This window comes from Mya arenaria, chromosome 7 (assembly GCF_026914265.1).
Source record: "Mya arenaria isolate MELC-2E11 chromosome 7, ASM2691426v1".
Lineage (NCBI taxonomy): Eukaryota > Metazoa > Mollusca > Bivalvia > Myida > Myidae > Mya > Mya arenaria.
This window is the reverse complement of record NC_069128.1, coordinates 26,287,070-26,309,199: the sequence shown is the minus strand read 5'-3', so window position 1 is coordinate 26,309,199 and position 22,130 is coordinate 26,287,070. Positions and strand designations below refer to the sequence as shown.

General features: G+C 35.0%; 1 protein-coding gene across 2 annotated transcripts in view; it reads right to left on the bottom strand.

Moving 5' to 3' along the window:
• The window catches only part of LOC128241884 (la-related protein 4B-like), a 71,101-nt gene that overhangs the window by 40,109 nt on the left and 8,862 nt on the right, over positions 1 to 22,130 (bottom strand). Inside the window, exons 1-2 of one of the 2 annotated variants that reach the window (XM_052959005.1) lie at positions 12,529 to 14,646; positions 3,513 to 3,681 (exon numbers count right to left, since the gene is read on the bottom strand). In XM_052959005.1, the coding sequence (XP_052814965.1) occupies positions 3,513 to 3,681; positions 12,529 to 14,007 (1,648 nt within the window). In that variant the 5' untranslated portion in view covers positions 14,008 to 14,646. Of the gene's footprint in view, positions 1 to 3,512; positions 3,682 to 12,528; positions 14,647 to 22,130 lie in introns of those variants that run through there. The other variant, XM_052959007.1, reaches the window with a different exon arrangement.

Genomic DNA, 22,130 nt, shown 5'->3' with positions numbered 1-22,130 from the left:
ACTTTTATTCAAGCTCGCAAAATTTTGCGAGTGGCTTTTTCTAGACCACAAAATTTTAAAAGGCTACCAGTTAAAGAGACGACAATATGGAGTCACGCTCTAGTAAGTTTTCAAAAATAGAACAAATACGGAAAAGGACGAGTTTTATCTCGAATCTTTCCGGGGATGCTCCGAGGCGTGCATAATACAAATGAGTTGACATGACGTAATCACCTAGCTTAATCATTGGCTAAATTTAGCGCTTTTGCTCACTAAATGTAAACCCCATTAACCTTTGAATATATCAGCTCAATTGAGGGACCAAACTGCTTTGTTTAAAGTGTCATTTTTGACAAGAAATGTATTGCATTTCACTATTTCTGGCAAATTTTCACAATTTAATGCATTTATCTTGTCGGGTTGATCAAAATATGCTTTTTCCTGGTTTTCACAACTTTTGCCTATTTTTTTTAAAAAATTGAGTCGTCTGCAATCTTACAAGCACTGAAAATGTCCAAATTTGGTGAAAATTTGACTGCGAGAACTTGAAATGTGTGCAAAGATGTGTAGAACTGCCCCATTTGATGCTTAAAATGCCATTTGAGTCCAGGTTCAGTTGAAAAACCTCAAAGAATGGCATTTTGGGCCAAAACGCCTTTGAAAATACAGACGCACAGGCACTTGGGTGACAGGCAGTGAAACTGGAAAACCTGACACAGACTATCAGATTGAGCTAGTTTTGGGTGTATTTATGTATGAAGGACTAATCGAAAGTGTTTTTCATAAAAAATGCAGGGATGGGTTTAGTTATAGGTATGATATCACCATTGCGTCATATGTACTTCCGTTGTGTGAAAAATTCTCAATAAAAAAATAATGTTTTTATGACTGATAGACATGTTTTCACATGCTCAATAGTCAATACACTGTAAATCAAAAAAATCATTATTCCTGAAACTTTTACACCTTAAGTATTTATTTTTGTTTGATTTTTCATTTAGAACAGAGATTTTAGCATAAACTGCTGCCCTATAGTTGAAAGGTCATTTTGGAAGAACTGTCATGGCAGACTGTGCAATTTTTAGAGTTCGTTTTTCAAGTGGAGAGATTTTTCTTAGGAATAACTTGACCCCCCTTTTTTTATTGGCTTAAAAGGTAATTTAAAGCTTGTACTTTAAGAATATATATGTTTTTCATAGTCTGCATTCGCTGGAAATGCCTTTAAATGTTGTCTAAAAATAATCATGTCACATTGAATAATAGAGGAAATGACAATGGTGGTGTGTAACCTCAACTGTCAAAGTGAATAGACTTCCGATATATTTTATAGTCCAAAGCATCTATGCTACATTTACTGCTGCTTTTGTTTATTCTTAATTTATACTGTTATTGTTTTTAATACTAGTAGACTTAATCAGTTAATGAAATCTGTAGCGAATGGGAATTACCCGATGGTGAGGGTAAATATACCCCCCTCAAAGTGAACAATGTCAATTTATTGGACAGCTTTATCATAATGCGGCCAGCATCTGATAAGTCATCTGTACTTCCCCTCCCCCCCCCCCCCCCCAAAAAAAAAAAGAATAAGCCAACTACAATTTATAGTAGTCGAGTCACTCTAGATGGATCCTTTTAATATTCATAATATGTCTTAGTTGTGTTTATAATGAAAATAATAAAATTACAAGTTGATTTTTCATTTTGCGAGTTGCCTCAAAAAGCACTTGCAAAATTTTGCGAGTGCTCCTCAAAGTTAAATTCGAACCCTGGATTTAAAACTGAACTGAACTATCACATTTTTTTCTCATTTGAAGTAAAAGTTACCATTCTTTTTGAAAGAAATTTTTTATTTCCCAGGACATTTTCTTCATAAATTCAGTGATACTGCACTCAATCACTCCAATCATAAATCAATTACAAAGTTACATGACCTTGTGGTATTTCAAGTTTGTCATTTGAGGTTATTATTGTTCAATCTTAGTTCAATAATGTACAGAAAAAAGCACACAGAACATGCAAATATAATCATTCATGATGCCCAGAATAAAAATTACCATTGATTTCTTTCCTAATATTCCAAGATAAACTGTTCAATTCCAAATAGTTAACTCCCACACAAACTTTATGAAACTTGGAATTTCAAAATGTTGAGATCCTACTGCTGGGCAGGGGATTCGGGCAGAACATTATTCAACAACAATTTAAAACTAAAAGAAAAAGTGTAAAAGAAAAAGTGTATATATACTATCATTTAAAGATAAAGGATTTCAACATTATCTCTAATTCATAAATTCTAATCTCGTAAATCCACTAACTATTATCAGGTCTGAAGTATCTGAATAAGCCACAAGCTACATGATAAAGTTAGTATTATAAATATCCACAGATTAGGGATAAATTAGTAAGATGGGATTTATATGTATACTTTCTAATCTTCTAGATTGGAGAAAAAGGCTTCAATATATCTAACTTATTTAATTGGTCAAAACTAAGGTTGGGTTACTCATCTTCAGTTTATGTTTGTAGATAAGTGTTTTAATGAAAGCATTTGTTAAAAGAATCTTGAAAGATCACTCAGTGAATGCATGCTGACAAATTAAATGCATGAAAGGAATAATGTTGTCAATAAAATCACCAAATAATCTTGTATACATTTCATCTTAGCCCAAGTCCATCTGATAAAGATGGAACAATACATGATTCAACTCTAACAGGCATGTGACTTGCCCAGCAGTTATCTTGTTCACATGATACTAACATGATAAAGGTCAATCTATTTAGTTATTTAAAGTGAATGTTACCAAGCTTGGCTCACTTATTTTAGTGCACTATTGTCAGTAACAGCTTGGTAAAAGACAGCGGCAACCTAAAAGACTAACAAACTGCAATGTGGTTGGCCATCACTTATTATAACACACTGTGATAGTCAAATAAAACTTGTTATATATGCATATTCACAATTATGACATAGCTCATTATATGTGCGTGCAACACCCATCACTCTGAATGATATATTTGTGAAATAAAGTCCCTTCATGAGCGGATGAAGACAGACATACATTTGCATTGGTTTTAAGTGTGCTTGTTTTATAATGCTGTCACAAACATTCTGGTTTATCCGTCACAAAAGGATGAACATTGCTTCCACCCCTTCACTTACAGTTATAACTTATAGTTCCTAAATTAGAGATGAAGTGATTTCTCCAGTACTTTCCGGTAGCAAACCCATTTATACATTATTGGTAAATACAAACAGATCACATTTCATGTAATATCAAGAACGGTAAATAACCAACTAACATTCATGTCCAATATAATATATGAAACAAAACAACGATTTCAATGAATCATACAAGATCAACAGCACGCGGAGGGCCCAAATGTTCAGCTATATTAATGAAATGTCATTAATTTTGTTAAATCATATTAAGAAGTTTTACATTTTACCAGAAAACATCATGATTAAAATAATGCTGCTTTAAATGATATTTTAAAAAGCGTGTTGAACTCCTCATCTTTATTTCACTACATACCACTTTCTGCTGAGTTCCCAATGCCAATCCCACTGTCATTGTGGCCGTCCCCTTGCTCATTGTCAGCAGGCTGTCTGTCTGACAGGTGTCCGGGGGCCGTTGGGGTAGACGACTTCTGCAGACTAAACACTGTCGCATTCGGATTCAGGCCCTGCAGCTTTGGGGTGACCTGCAATAATGAATAGTGTTCTACAGTCATATATACTGGGATATAGTTTTGGGTTGATGTTATTTTTCTTTATTAGTCTTAACAGTTTTGGACTCTGCTACAATATGTGTCACCTTGTGATGACCTGCACAAAGTTGCAAAATGCATGCACTAATCATTTCTTGTTGATATAAAATCCTGTACTGGTTGTGAACTGTCTCAGACAGACTGGTCCATTTTTGGGTGAGAGGGACATCTATGGCCTTAAACTGAAAATATTTCAATTACTTGAAATAATAACAGATTGGCATGCATATATTATGTAGAAATGGGGAGGAAAATATAAACACCACTTTAGTAGGACTACAACAATACATTTCTTCAAATTGAAAATATCTGGCTACAGGGAAAGACTACAAATCTGGAAAATAATGTTAATATTTAAATCTGAAAAAGAACATGTTAAAATAATCCATCGCTCACCTAAGATAAATCTTTGTCTAATTGCCAGTAGCATATAATCTGATTTAATATGCAAGGAACAAGATGTTTCCTGTTTGATTATTTGTACAATTTTAATCTGGAACTATTTTTTCATACTTAAGGCCACACCAAATTGATATTACGTTCCGCGGATTTACCGCTCCTATTTTTTTGAAAATGTAAAAAAAATATTTTTATTTTTTTGTGCGCCCGCACCTCCATTTTGATCACCAAGCAGTTTTTTTTCAGGTAATAATTTATTAAAAGGCTAAAAATAATCAAGTATAATTTTTCTACGCTAGTTTTCGAGTTTTTGTAAAGGGAAGTTACCGATGCGTAGTGTTTTTATACTGTATCTCGATCGGTTTAGCATGGGTTTCAATAAATTCAATCAAAATGGCGGCTTCCGGTATAAACGATGTGGCTCGAAGTTTGGAAATTCAATCTTATTTTTGACAATAAATATGTTCTGAGCATGCTTGAAGTCATTATTGATCGTCTCATGCACTAAAGGATCATTAATTAAAGCAATCATTATGCAATAAAGCATGTGTATCTGAGTCTGGTAGCGATTATATTGCGTAATGAGTGACTCGTTTTGAATGGAAATCGGAATGATCAACTTTGTACTATTTTATTCAAGTCATAATACAAGGGACCAAAATTTTACCTCGTTACGACGATGCTGAAGATATGTCGACATGGAACATGAGTCATTGTTTGGTCCAAATTGATGTATCAAGCTCATTTTTGATCAAATTCTGACAAAACAACAGTTTTGAACAAGTATCTTTTCACAAATAGCGATATAAACACTGGTCTAGATATACCTCAACATAAGTAAGCCTAAGTTTATCACCTTATATTTTGTTTTTATTTGCAGCATAATCCGGAATTGTAATGCACTTGTCAATTGTAACCACTGCCCCGCCCACCCCTCGCCCTTGTTCCAGGGGTATACCGGGGACAGCAGAGGCAATGGGCTGTGTTTTTACCTTTCAGGTGGCCCCGCAGTGCCTAGTGAATGTGGTTTTGTCAGCACAGTGTGTCCCTGCAGGTCGGGTATTTTACCCGGGTTTAGGGAGACCGGAAGTCAAAGTCCCCGCCATTCTGGACTTGGGTGGGGGGGGGGGGGCATATACAATTGGCTGGTGCATAAAAATATCTAAATAACCAAAAAAAAGTACTCTAAAAAAATATTTTTGTTTTAATAAGCACATGTCATTGCATTTCCTGTGATAATATAAACAAAATTTAGTCTATGTTATATGGAGTCTGATGTTTGACGATGCCTGTGTAAGTGATCATTTTTTGCAAATCCAAAATCAATCCTAATTTATGTCTAAATACAGTTGCATATGATGTTAAACTGATTCAGGTAGATTTATATAAGTCGTTTCAAACTTTTTACTAAAAGCAGGGTTATTTATTATTATGAATGATCGTCATATTAAAGTACGTTTTAATCATATAAGAAATAAGATTTATCCAAATAATGTTTGTACTAAACACGGATGAATAAATAGTGTGTATTCCGACATTTTCCCAATGTCCTTTAGAGGTTCAGTTCAAGAAGGCATTAAAATGGGTTTAAGGGCTATTATTTTGAACAATCTTTCTTATTTATATTGAATATAAGGAAAAATATATTTTCGCTCTGCGCTCGCTTCGGTTTTAATGAAAACTGACAAAAAATTTTTTTTATTTTTTTTCGCTCGCTCCCTCCAATTTTTTTTGGCAATAATCTGAGGAACTAAACATTAATTTGGTGTGGCCTAAAGGATGATACATTATTCTTTAATATGCGAAGTAGTGGTTCAACACTGGTTTCATGCCACAGGAATCTTTTCAAAATGGATCTCTAAAATTACAATATATATATATATACTTATATAGGAGTGCATTTCAGCCACTGATCATGTAGACAATCCTAACCACTCCCCAAATTTAAATCAAAATGCAGGAAATATTTTTGTTCCTAGTAATATTTAGTTTATGCCAGTAACTTCCTTACTCTCCACTCAAAGACACTGTATCAATACTGAAATTCATAAATTCATATTTATAACCTAACATTGAACCCATACAAAATTCAAAACCAAAATTTCAACTATTTCTTCTTCATCAAAATTATCCTTAAATCAAAGTGTCAATAATCATTATTAATCAACCCCTATAAAGCATATAACACTATGAACTGCAAGCTTTAAGTGCTGTGAAGCCATCCCCATTGAATAGGTCAATATTTTCAAGTCATAGGTGGCTTGCATTAAATAATTGCAGTGAGTGGATATGTGTGCCTGAGCCAAAGATAGCTTCTTAATGTTTCCAAGATGAACAGGAGTATACATATAAGTAATTTCTCAGCTTCTCAACCATTTTAACATTGCCTTATTAAGGGACGATAATGTCAATCTGAACTGTAAATTTAGCTCTTTCATGTTCTAATCTGAACTCCAAACTATGACAATTTCTCTTCATCACTTAATTTCTAGATGTTCTAATTGTGTGCTCTACATGGTCGTAGTGTCAGTTCTATAATCAATTGAATAGGGCTGGCAAATCTTCATCCTCATCCCAGATCAATACCCCACCCACTCACAATTCATATTCCTAGATAGACTCCAGTTTCTTCTACAATCGATTTCTGACCACAGCAACATTCATTATTGTCAGATACCTACTCATACCAGTGGAGTTATACTAGTATAAAGAATTACCTTCCATTACCTATTTCTTAAATTTTTACTAAAACGATGTCCATAATATACAAGTGAATTTGACATACTCATTCCCGCTATTGATGAGTAGGTATAGCTGTACATACTCATTCCCGTTAAGGTACATACTCATTCCCGTAAAGGTATGGCTGTACATACTCATTCCCGCTATTAATGTGTAGGTATAGCTTTTACATACTCATTCCCGCTATTGATGAGTAGGTATAGCTGTACATACTCATTCCCGCTAAGGTATAGCTGTACATACTCATTCCCGTTAAGGTATAGCTGTACATACTCATTCCCGTAAAGGTATGGCTGTACATACTCATTCCCGCTATTGATGTGTAGGTATAGCTTGTACATACTCATTCCCGCTATTGATGAGTAGGTATAGCTTGTACATACTCATTCCCGCTATTGATGAGTAGGTATAGCTGTACATACTCATTCCCGTTAAGGTATGGCTGTACATACTCATTCCCGCTATTAATGTGTAGGTATAGCTTTTACATACTCATTCCCGCTATTGATGAGTAGGTATAGCTGTACATACTCATTCCCGCTATTGATGAGTAGGTTAGCTGTACATACTCATTCCCACTATTGATGAGTAGGTATAGCTGTACATACTCATTCCCGCTATTGATGAGTAGGTTAGCTGTACATACTCATTCCCGCTATTGATGAGTAGGTATAGCTGTACATACTCATTCCCGCTATTGATGAGTAGGTATAGCTGTACATACTCATTCCCGCTAAGGTATAGCTGTACATACTCATTCCCGTAAAGGTATAGCTGTACATACTCATTCCCGCTATTGATGAGTAGGTATTGCTTGCACATACTCATTCCCGCTATTGATGAGTAGGTATAGCTGTACATACTCATTCCCGCTATTGATGAGTAGGTATAGCTGTACATACTCATTCCCGCTATTGATGAGTAGGTATAGCTTGCACATACTCATTCCCGCTATTGATGAGTAGGTATAGCTTGCACATACTCATTTCCGCTATTGATGAGTAGGTATGGCTTGCACATACTCATTCCCGCTATTGATACTCATTCCCGCTATCGATGAGTAGGTATGGCTTGTACATACTCATTCCCGCTATTGATGAGTAGGTATGGCTTGTACATACTCATTCCCGCTATTGATGAGTAGGTATGGCTTGTACATACTCATTTCCGCTATTGATGAGTAGGTATAGCTGTACATACTCATTCCTGCTATTGATGAGTAGGTATAGCTGTACATACTCATTCCCGCTATTGATGAGTAGGTATAGCTGTACATACTCATTCCTGCTAATGATGAGTAGGTATAGCTGTACATACTCATTCCCGCTATTGATGAGTAGGTATTGCTTGTACATACTCATTTCCGCTATTGATGAGTAGGTATGGCTTGTACATACTCATTTCCGCTATTGATGAGTAGGTATAGCTGTACATACTCATTCCCGCTATTGATGAGTAGGTATGGCTTGTACATACTCATTCCCGCTATTGATGAGTAGGTATAGCTGTACATACTCATTCCCGCTATTGATGAGTAGGTATAGCTTGTACATACTCATTTCCGCTATTGATGAGTAGGTATAGCTGTACATACTCATTCCCGCTATTGATGAGTAGGTAAGGCTTGTACATACTCATTCCCGCTATTGATGAGTAGGTATGGCTTGTACATACTCATTCCCGCTATTGATGAGTAGGTATAGCTTGTACATACTCATTCCCGCTATTGATGAGTAGGTATAGCTTGTACATACTCATTCCCGCTATTGATGAGTAGGTATAGCTGCACATACTCATTCCCGCTATTGATGAGTAGGTATAGCTGCACATACTCATTACCGCTATTGATGAGTAGGTATAGCTGTACATACTCATTCCCGCTATTGATGAGTAGGTATAGCTGTACATACTCATTCCCGTTAAGGTATAGCTGTACATACTCATTCCCGCTATTAATGAGTAGGTATAGCTGCACATACTCATTCCCGCTATTGATGAGTAGGTATAGCTGTACATACTCATTCCCGTTAAGGTATAGCTGTACATACTCATTCCCGTAAAGGTATGGCTGTACATACTCATTCCCGCTATTGATGTGTAGGTATAGCTTGCACATACTCATTCCCGCTATTGATGAGTAGGTATAGCTTGCACATACTCATTCCCGTTAAGGTATAGCTGTACATACTCATTCCCGTAAAGGTATGGCTGCACATACTCATTCCCGTAAAGGTATGGCTGCACATACTCATTCCCGTAAAGGTATGGCTGCACATACTCATTCCTGTTAAGGTATAGCTGTACATACTCATTCCCGTAAAGGTATGGCTGCACATACTCATTCCCGCTATTGATGAGTAGGTATGGCTTGTACATACTCATTCCCGTTATTGATAAGTAGGTATGGCTTGTACATACCCATTCCCGCTATTGATGAGTAGGTATGGCTTGTACATACTCATTCCCGCTATTGATGAGTAGGTATGGCTTGCACATACTCATTCCTGCTATTGATGAGTATGTATAGCTTGTACTTATTCATTCCCGTTATCAGGGGTCGACACTAACCATTTTTCCAAGGGATCCCGAAGGGACACCAACATTTGAAATCACGTGTCCCTTCATGAAATTAGGAGTCCCTTCCATTTTTTACATTTATTTCATTACTTAACCTGTTTTAATATTAAATTTAACATGCAAATACAGTGCCTTTTACTTTTCAGTTTGTAATTCAAGTAAACACCATATTATACATGTTTTCAACAGCATGAAATGACAAGTTAGTAGCACAATGTCAGACATATGAACCTCTGGCAATGGCAGAGAGAAAGATTTGGGTCTCCAAGTCAGTAGATTGGGTTCAAAAGCGGTAGAATGTCTAAGTCTCTTTTGTTTTCAGTCAAAAACACAGATGGATACAATGTAAACAAAAACTTGATGTTGTTACTATTTTTAGATTTTCGGAAAATACGCATAAAATACACCATGGTTCAGGGTCTTGTCATATGTCAGTGCTTTTTATTGAGAAACAGTAGGAATATTACATCTGGCTTGTGAAAAGTTTATATTTAGTAGAGCTGCTCATCAATCGATCAATCAGCGTGCCCAACAGGTGTAGTGCATACTGTAAGAGCAGATGACCAAAAATGTTTATGCATTGATTGCATTTTATAAAACTAAAGTTGGGAATTTTATTTCTATATTGTTTTGATCGAAGCATATTTACAACAAAGAATTTTGAATAGTAGGATTCCAGTATTTGTGCCGTAAATATTACTGTATCAACTCGAAGGTCGCATCATTTAAGCATCAAAGTCAGTAGTGTTGGTTTCTTTTTGGGGCGGTTCTGACACATAAGCAAAATAATTCAACATAATTATTAAACCGATAATAAAAGTATGTCACCTCTGACCTTGTTGATTATATAAACAACAAAACGGAAGCGTTAACCCGCATGCGCACTGGAAATGACCTGTTTATTTATAGATTCATGACGTAACTATAGTCAAAAAGTCAGCCATACTTTCGCTTTAGTGTGTTGGACGTATCAATAATAATATCATTTTCACATGCACTTTTTTAAGAAATTTAGGGGACCCAAATTTATGTAATAAATAAATGAAACGCTATTTATTTATTAATATTTAGCTTTTATCAGTCAAAATTTAAGTGTCCCGACGGAATACCGGACTTCAAAGTTCAGGTGTCCCTCCCGAAAAATTGGTGTCCTCGGGATCCCGGGACCCCGTTAGTGTCGAACACTGCGTTATTGATAAGTAGGTATGGCTTGCATATTCTCATTCCCATTATTGATGAGTAGGTATGGCTTTTATAAAAATCAATAAATAGAAAAAAAAAAGTTGTTTCATGCTTTTAATTTGGCCTTTTCATTGCGTTTTATATATTCATAAGTGCTAAAATATAATTGGCGTGTAAAACTAGGATCATATTTGAGTGTCTAGATGATCAAGACTACACTCAATAATAAATCAAATTCAGAATTACAATGAACGAAAATTATTTATAAATTTGTTAAGTTGTTTACTCTACGAAATAAAATTTAAACTGACCCTTTCCCATACTGAAATATTGTTGTTTACCTCATTAATATGCATAATTCCTGAATTAAAATATCCACCAATCAATTGTGATAATCATTGCAAGCAATATGCCCATTCAGGAATCATTGCTCGTAACGTTCGTTACCTTTTCCCTCATCAATGTCCATTGTATAGTGAAAATTCTCTAATTGGTAAACAATACAATTATGTAGGCGATGTACCGCTATCAAAACATCGCTTATTGACATCAGTATTAGTTTCAAATTAGGGCCCTTTGTTGACAGTTTACAACACCTGTCAATTAACTTATTAGGGTCAAATGTGTACACAGCAAGGATTAGAGGGGTCGTAAATTGTCTTCTTGTTAAATGCTCCAGATCTGTTACTTACGTCTGTAAATCATGTATTTGGTGAAATTCATAAAAAAAAATAAAAAAATTCGAGTACTTGAGTAGTGATTTGGTACTCGGGTACTCGGATGATCGATTGAGTACTAGAGTACTTGGGTACTCGTTGCCATCCCTACTAATTATAATTGTTATCGTGTTAAAGCTGCACTCTCACAGATATACCATTTTTACAATTTTTTGCGTAAATATCTGCAAACTAATATTAAAAGATTGCTGACAAAAGATCAGATCAATATTTGCATATTTCCGTTCAAAATTAATGTTTTATGGCTTAAACCGTTACTAACGGTAAGAAAAATGCATAAAACAATACTTTTTTAACTTAAATATAAAAATCTGCGATGTAATTTTTTTTCAGCAGCCTTATATAACTGGTTTCCATGGATGTTCACAAAAATTGGCTCGTTCAAAGATTATTTTTTTTAAAAGTTGTCAGAACGTTTAATCTGTGAGAGTGCAGCTTTAAAAGCATACCATGCAATTTCAAGGTACAGCCATAAAATATAATTCATAGGTGTAAGCATCAATCGGAGATGTTTATCATTCGTTTGGATATAATTATATACATATTAAGTTACACAATCGGTTTTCTCAATAAGAACAGGCTACTACATTGCTCCAATGCATGTAGTGGGTGAAATATCATTGCTTTGTCAGTTTGTGGTATTTTGCTCATGTTCAACACAGGTAGAACAGTTATAACTTATTTCTTATTTATTACTGGGAAAAGGCATTCGATAAAAAAAATCTGACACTGATCGTATAATACACTCTTTTTTTTTTGAATCGTTCAAGAAAAATAATAGTAAGCTCCTCAAAGGCTTGTTTAATCAACACTTGTTGAACTCATTGAATAAAATTGTATATAATCAGTTTTCTCCACTAAAACAGACAGTTCAAACGACAGTTTGGCTGGTTCAAATTAGGAAAATTACGTGAATATAAAGAAGATAAAGTAGTAGCTGGTCGGTTACTTCAGCTCTTTGAGACAGTTCATCCGAAAAATTTTACAACCCTGCATTAAATGTCGACTCCTGACAGACCCTACATATATATATTTAACATATATAACAATTATGCCTTTCATTATGTAGAAACTATTTAGTTTACCACCTCGGACTGATACTGCCACCTATGGCATAAACTCATATTGTTTGCCATGTCCTCACCTGTTGGAGTGTGTAGTCCTTCTCATATCCTTGTCTCGTCTGCTTCACACAGACCACAATCGAGTTGGCCGAGTAATAGAACACATCACCAGGGAATAGGTTCTCATGAGAGAACTGCTCATAGTCTGAACATGTGCAGTATCCGCAATATTCACACGTAAAATCCCTATCTGAAGTCATGTGACCACAATATTCCCCGGGATTAGTTTCATAGTTAAGTATGGAAATACCAGTGGAATCACCGCCATATACAGTCATACTTTGAAATGCACCATTTTCATTTTGTATTGCACCATTCAAAACAGAATTATTATTGGTTACAGAATTGTTATACGCATTATATGCAGAAGTATAGCATAATTTATTTGGATGAGGATATCGTGAATGTATCTGAAAACCCTTTCCCTCATATTCGGAATGGAATTGTACAGGAGGTAAATGTTTACTACCATCATAAGCACTACAGTCTTCCCCACTGACATCACTTGTATCGCTATACAATCCAGTGCTTGTCCCAAAGCTAACTCCAGAGTCAACAAACGAGTTCCACATATTTGGACTTGGGTCAAGACTACTACTTGTGTCTTGTTCACTAGCCCATGAACTTATGCTATATTGGCTACAGTTTGAATCACTACTGATGCCAGTGGTATAACTAGTGTCCACTTGCAGTGCAGTTCTGTAGTCAGATTTGTTCATACTATGCAACCTGGTGTCAATTTGTGACTGAACAGTGTCTGACACTTCTTTATCCTCTATGGAAGTCCATACCTCAACCTCTTTATCTTTCTGTTCACCTTTACCCAAATCTGAATCTTCAGGAATGTCTGTTTTGCTCAACTTATTGCTGTCTTTGGAAGCCTCAGAACTATCTTTGGTGTTGTCTTTCATACCATCATTAACATGTCTTGTATTGACACTCTCTTTATAACATGGTATAACCTTTCCTCCCTCAGCAGCAGTTTTGTCTACAACCTCTTTAACATCCAAATTCTTTTCAGCAGTTTTACTCAGTTCAGCTTTAGTGTTACCAGTAGAATCAGCAGTATTTTTCTCAGCTCTCATCTTCTTTATTACTGTTTTATCCTTAAAAGTAGTATTTATTTGATTCCTTAAATTACTCTTGTTATCCTTAGTTTCTGTAGCCCCTCTACATTCTTTTCTTCTTTCAACACTTTGATTTGCAGTGACATCTTTAATTGAATCCATGCCATTTACACATTTGTTTCCAGCCATATCATAGATACCATCAGTTTTTTTCCCTCTTTCCACTTTCCTATGCCTTCCTTTCACTACAGTTTTCCCTACTGTGTTAACTTCCCTGGCATTATCAGTCCCTCCAGCATGACTGTTGCCCACCATTTTTGGTATCCTGTAGATCTCATTCTCTTCGGCAGATCTGTCGATCTGCTCCTCCCCCACATCATGATCTGCTTCATACTCCTCCACCTCTTCGTACCAGCTCTTACTTAAACTCATCTCACCATCATTTGCTTCTTCTTTTTTTTCTTCTTCTTCATTCTTTGCATCATCCGGGTTCACGTAGTCAAAATAGTCAATGACTGGAACACCTTTTGTGACCTGTGTGTCAGATCTCGTCGGCGGAAATAACCTCGCGCCATGATAGCTGGCGACACCGATTTGCGTGTGCAATTTCAACGTTTCGTAATTGGACTCCACTTTGGCAAACTTTCGTAAACAGTTATCTTCATAAACTACCACTCTTTCTAAATGGACTGTTTCCCAATCCTGAACTTTTGGTCTGAAGTTGTTCTCTTAATGTTTTCTTTTGGTATTCTAATTCCTTTTGAGAGGTAGTTTTATTTTATTTTCATTATTCAACAATCACAACACTTTGCAAACATATCATTCAGTATGTCATGACTTTTACTCAATCTAATTATCTATCCATTCAATTCTAACTTTCCTTCAATCAATGATTTACAGTCAAAATATTCTTCAGATGTCTTCCCACCAGAAAAAAGCAAGAATCAGAATTAACTTTTCGTGTGGAAAATTTTCTTATCTAAATGTAGATAATAATTCACCACAAAAAGAAATACCAAGGTTCACACTCAGTTTTTTTTTATTCTTCTGCTATAGATTTTTCTATACTTAATTGAAACAACTATGGACTTTCACTGACAATTTGCCATGTATTGAAATCTATTTGAATTTCATAATATGGACAAACTATTAACATGATATTCCGAAACATACAAATTAGATCACAGCAACACAATCATTCTGTGAGATTAACTTATTACACACCTAAATGCACAATGAACATAATCAAGTCTCCTTAAATCTCAAAAAGGACAAAATTAAACCAGACAAATTATATCCTGAATAAAACAATTCTTACTTAAATATCCTGTTTGAAGGTAATTTTACTAAGACGGAATTACACAAAACATTGTTCACTGATTGGCTAACAAGATTATTTGCATCCTTACACAACGATAAACCATATTGGGACGATAATTCCACTAAAATAGCATTTAATAGGTGACCAGCTTTCACTTTTGCCTAAGTGTTACTTTAAATAGCATCATAATTATACCCAAATAGGACCACATTAATGATTGCTCAACTGATAATAAAATTCATTGATTTCTGGCATAACTTACATCTTTTATCTGAACTGTCATGTATTTTTTGAAAAGGAATAACCAGAGCTATTTACAAAGCTAGATGCTTATATTTGTATATATATCATGCCACAACTCAGTAAGGAATTATAACCAATTAATGCCCATTTAACCATAGCTCACACCTATTTACAATGTACCAGTAAGCTTATGAAAATGGGCATTGAGTATCCATGACACATCCATATTTACAATAATATTCCCTGTGCATACAATTTAAGTTAGATTGAGAATTATGTTTTTGAAAATCATCATGCTATGCACTGCAGTAGAATCATCATGCTATGCACTGCAGTAGAATCATCATGCTATGCACGGCAGTAGAATCATCATGCTATGCACGGCAGTAGAATCATCATGCTATGCACTGCAGTAGAATCATCATGCTATGCACTGCAGTAGAATCATCATGCTATGCACGGCAGTAGAATCATCATGCTATGCACTGCAGTAGAATCATCATGCTATGCACGGCAGTAGAATCATCATGCTATGCACTGCAGTAGAATCATCATGCTATGCACTGCAGTAGAATCATCATGCTATGCACGGCAGTAGAATCATCATGCTATGCACTGCAGTAGAATCATCATGCTATGCACTGCAGTAGAATCATCATGCTATGCACGGCAGTAGAATCATCATGCTATGCACTGCAGTAGAATCATTACTTCCAGTCAGAATGAAAAGCTTTGAAATTAAGGGTCAGGCTTCTTTATGTAATACAGTTGAAACTAAACCAAGAATCGCATAAAATGTAAATGTTCCTCAGTCTTCATTGATAAAGTGAAAAGGTTTGCAAATATCAAAGTTGTCAATAACAGTGACTTAATAATTCTTTGAAAAAAATGTAGTAAAATAATTTCATTAGGCCCCCCAAAAAATACCTGTGTTTCAAGTAACCCAATCAACCCTATTTTTTCCTCACCGACTAATAATATTTTAGACATAAAAGTAAAAAAAAAAAATATTAATTCTATCGTATTTTTTTTTTTTTTTTTTTAAATAAATTGTCATTATTTTCGTTTTTTGTCTTTCTAGGTCCCTGGAGAATAAACTTTCATTCCTTATTGTGTATTACCGAGATGCTATGTCAACAGGAAAACAAAATGGCGGAGGGCGGCGAACCCTGTCCGATATCTTCAAATTGGCGAACGCATGTTTACGGTCCAAACACGTGGTTAGTCACAAGAGACATATTTTGCTGTCTTTAAAATGAAAATATTTAGGATTATAGCTCGCGGTGTTATTTATTCATGTCCAAAATAAAACTTACTTTTTTACGATTAGGCTTTGCGTATATCATGCAGGCTTCTTAGGATTAGGCTTTGCGAATTCATGCAGGCTAACTGCCAGGTTCCAATACACATTTCATTAATCGTTACACTAATCCACAATTATCAATGGTTATTTATTTCGCCTTCAGTGTTCTCAATAAGAACCGGCTGCCGGCCAAAATGGACAGTTTAAATGGCAAAAGGGCCGGTTCAAATTTGGAAAACTAAATGAATTTTCAGTAGAATAAGTAGAAGCTGGTCGTTTACTTTACTATTTGAGACGGTTCAATCAAAACTTATTGAGAACCCTGCGCCTTATTTTAATAAGTCCCATCAACTGATATCCAAACAAAAACGATTTGTTGGAATGTGTCGGCTGCAGATCAAACGGTACAATCTGTGACGTCAGAGCACGAGCGGTGATAATATCAAAGGCGCGTGGCTATGGTTTGTATTTAATTCGGTCAGTCGGATACCGTATGATTGTTGGATTTCGCCCAAGCCGGTAAAAAAATACCATACGATCGAAAAAATAATAATCAATAATCATCGTCTGGGAATCTTATAACAATGACCGAAATGTTTGAATTCACTATAAATATGAATGAAACTTTGATTGTACGAAAATAAGATATGTAAAAAAAAATCCATATCCGTGTTTACTTGTTCTATTTTTAACCTACCTCCACCTGAAGGCCTAGTTTAAGGAGCTCACAGTCGACAAGAAAATCGGCGATTTTCTTCAAGCAAATTAACAAATTTAGTTGATAATTGACTGTTTGGGTAGAACATTATCACAGATTTGTAAAAATTGAAGTGCTGGATTTGTTCTAAAACCGATCGCGACTTATAAACAAGTATTGTATACAAAAAACACCAGATTTCATGGGCAAAATACGGTAGTCGAAGGTAGGGAAATGATTTCAGACAGTAAACAATGCTGTTTTTCTCTGACTTTTTGTAAATTATGAAACGCTTAGATATAAAATAATCTGATTCAACAGAAAATTGCATGATATCATGCAAACTGTAAAAAAATAAAAAATCCCGACCGACCGACCCTATTTTTTCCACCATGTTACTGGAAACACTGGTATTTTTTTTTTTTGGCCTTATCAGTTATTGCTTAAATGCCACTTTTACAGAATTTCACCTGTGTCTATTCTTTAATGATGTTCATTGCTTATTTGTAGCCATTGTTACTACAAAGGATCAACAGATGAATGAAAGTTACTTTCCCATGATAAACTATATGTTGTTTTAAGCATACATTTTCTTTTCTATCTATTTGCCGAGCATAGCTGGAAACATATCCCAATTAACAAAAACACTTTTATCCAAGACCATTCATTGACCAAATATTGACAGAAAGTTTAAATGTCACTTGGCCTATTTTTGCAAACATTTTCCAGAATCAATCTGTCTAGAAATATCAATAGCTATGCAATTATATTAGTTAAGAACCTAGAACCCATCCTTTGTGATTCAGTATCCAGTTTATTATGAATCATTGTATACAATCAAGGCTTTCATTGGGAATAAACTTTCTAATAATATTATGACTGCATTGCTCAAAGAATTTCAACAGTGCACAATAACCAAATAATTATTCAAACAGAATTACAATCATACCAAGGAAGGTAATGCAAATATCTGAGTGCATTATTACAATTTAAATAAATGTTAAGAAAGAAGTCACAACAAACTAGTCTAACATACATGCCATATTTCTGAGAGGCTTCCCAGGGGATTTTGGTCTGAATTCCAGGGGATTTTGATATTACACCAGGGGATTTTTACACGATGAAAATTTGCGCAATATCTGCATTTATAATATAAGAATAAAAACAGAAATACACTCAAATTACAATAATTTTTGGACTAAGTCATCAAGGTCCTTCATGGAATTTCACACTCATAATATTATGAATGCTTTCCACTGTCAACCTAAAGCAAGTTTTGAAAAAAAAATAATATGGCATGTATGGTCTAAATTAGTTATAATCCCTGTAATCTTACAGGAATTTATAAACCAACAACTCTGATTCAGTTTTGCCCTTACTGCATGTAAACACATGTGACCAATTCTATCGACTACTGTGGATATTTATAAAAGTCAGGTTAAGCATAATGGGTATTGAATTTCTGTTTGAAATATCCCCAAACAAAATTACAAAGGGTTTACCTTTGAGAAACATGCCTAAATGGGATTTGTATTTAAGTATGCAACAAACCCCTTCATTGTGCTAAAACATTCAAGTCAAGTTTCTAAGAAATCTTGTAATACTTGAATAAGAGGTACAGTCCTAGAGCTACAGTCCTATCAAGAGTACTCATTTTAATTTTTTACCCTGACCTTTCACGTACAGACCTGGGTCTTGTGCGGGACACATCACCTCATCATAGTTAACCATCCACCACAGCCCAACAAGGATCATTTTAACTTTTGATCTCTAAGCATGACCTTGACCTTGAGTTTCTGACCTGACTCTTGTGCGCAACATGCCACCTCATGATTGTGACCCTTGACAATAAAAACTATAACAGATCTGTTTTACGTTTGTACCAAATGAAGGGACTAAATAAAAACATTTTGTTATGATTTACCACCAGTTCATTGAACATTGCTTGTGTATTGATGTGTATCATCAACGACAAATGTCGATACAGTATCGATTTGTCTTATCCGTATACACCAACCAGCTTTGTTGGTTTGCATTTTTCCCCATGAAGTCATATTTGTCTTAATCATACATACAAACATTTCTTATTCTGTTCAAAATTGACAACATGTTGACTTAAAGCAGAACACTTACTCTGTGACATCAGACTTATCTTATAAGCATTTCAGTAAAATCCTTTAAGATTTATAATAACAAAATACATTAATAAATTTTAAATCAGATCCTTAAAATCCTGATATATGAATAAATAATACAGCATGTCTGCATAACCCTATCACAGCTAAATTACAACTGCCTTGAACACAGTAGCGACAAACCAGAAACAATCTGGGATTAATATCCATATTTTATACCCTATGAAGCCAATAAGCACATTTTTCCAGAAAATGACCACTACATTTTGATTTTTAACTATGAAACCTAGTAACAATTAACATCTATCTCCATGAATAGCCTTTGAATAGTCATCAGAGCTGATACCAGTGAGCAGTGTTAACTGAAATACAAGTAATGTAAGTACTTCTTAATAAGACCATATGGTGCAAAGTATAGACAAATCTACAGCAGTTATCCAATGTTTACACGTCACATCTTCATGTTTGTGGACAAATCACATAATTTTCATCACAGAAAACTTAGTAAATGCTTTAATAATCAAGTTAATCCTGCTAACATGTTGTATATACGTTTCACATGTGTTAATTTCCGATGTAAAGTGTACCATATGTTACATGCTCAGCTCTTGTCCTGCAGACCTATCACACCCAATACAGAAAGCCGCCTCACAGATTTTTCAAGCAAGCTTAAAGCCACCGAGCCAGGCAGCAGCACAAGGAGACAGAGACAAATTCTCCAATGCCTGATTTTCTCCAAGTTGCAGTATGGACCAAGTATCAATAGCCGGGAACCACAAAGAAAATCAATTTTCCCTGAGTTTCCATAGACAGTGTCCCCTGTAATATCAGCATTGTCACCAGCATCATGACAGAAATGTTCTGGCCATAAGCAGGAGTATTCCCATTACTAGGCCATTCTTGGCTTCATGTCTTGTAGGTAATAAAACAGACATATTCTTCAAAGTGAGGAAGGGGAATACAATATTTTTCTTGGAAGAAATGCATACTTTTAATTTGTAGGGTGTAGCTTATGTATTTCAAATCAAAATATATTTCTTCCAAGAGAGCAAAGGGAGAGTAGAAAATGTTCCCATAACTCATGAAGCTAAAACTCCTGTATCAATGCGTCTGATTGAGCAAGGAAGAAACTCCAAGAATGGTAGTTATCATAAAAATCAACAACAACTCAGTTTCCATGAGATATCAAACCAGGCTTGTAGGAAGATTATTGCCATAGACAGGAGGGTAGGGTTGTCCCCTCCCACTGTTACAGTTTTCAAAGATTGGTTATAACAGACTCAATCAAACTCAATTTATCAATATAAAACATAAGACAATGCCATCAATCATGTAAATGACAAAGACAGATCACAATAGCTTTAGAGAGCTTATAAAAACAAGCTGGTACAGATACAGCATGCTCAACTATTCCGCCTTTTTTAATTAAGAAGTGGAAAAACTGAGTTATCTTACTTGGTTAATCAGGTAGGTTGAATAATCAAGTACCATTGAATAAATTTCAATGCAATACATCAAGTAGTTGCTGATGTATTTACCTATGTGTGCTAACATGCAAAACCTTAACCAGAATTTCTCAGTTGAATAATAAAGGGACATAACTTGCATGCAAAATGTATATTCAAAATACTTTTGTATGCAAAATAGAGTCATCTTACTTGGTTATTCAAGTAGACTAAATGTTCAAATGCCATTCAATACAGTTTCAATGCAAATACATCAAGAAGTTCCTGTGGTATTGACCTTTGTGTGCTTACATGCAAAACCTAAACCAGAATTTCTAAGTCATTAAAAAAGGGCCATAATTTGCATTTTATTCAAAATACTGTCACCTAACATCATGAACTAAGTAGGTTGGATAGGGATCACATATTTAAAGTTTCAATGCAAGACAGAGTTAGATAATTTTCTCCTTTTTTTAACATTTTTTTTAAAAGCTTTATTATTTATATGTATCACTATAATCTATCTTTTTTCCGTGGGGTGGGGCTAAATTTCCTATCTGGTAGCCCGAATGGGCTATTGGATTCAAATCTGAATTTGTACACTGTTACTGGTAAATAAATGGTGGCTGATGCAATGTATATACTGGCAAATAAATGGTGGCTGAGGCAATGTATATATAAAGAGAAAACCATTGCCCCATAAGGTCAAATCAAATACACTTTGTTGGAAGTTTTGAATCACACGTAGAAAACTTAGTTGATTATTTCATGCAAATAAATATATGATTGTGTAAGTTGTTATTTATTCAAACATATTTCCAAAATCTGTAATGCTGAACTTTCTTTCCCTTAAGTAAGGCTATTTATGAAATATCTTTTAATCAGAATATTTACGTTTCGACGATTTCTATAATATTGACCACTCATGTCATAACAGTCCATATTTCTAACAGAAACATGAAGTGTTAAATGACTCACAAATGCTACCACAAAAACCTTTTCATACCTTCTTTTGGACATCATGTTGGCATGGAAACCTTGCCAACTGTAGCTGCTAAGATTGATTGACGTAATTTATATGATAACATTAGCTCACATAGGCTTATCTTTCAGAGATTTTCCCCTCTTCTGTGTGATCTGACATTTACCACAGGTTATTTCTGTTAATAAACAAGAGATGTTTATAAAACATGAATGCTCCCATAGTCACTTTGCCATCAATATGAACAACATTCCTACCAAGTTTGAGAATAGTAGGTGTATTTATCGACCAGTTGATGAGCTAAAGTTACTAGTACAACATGTATGCATCCTACAACAGTAGTGAATTGGTAAAATGGATGATATAAAGTTATGAATATGGGCAATGCATGACATACAGATAAACAGACAGCTGCTGAAAGGTCAGCCC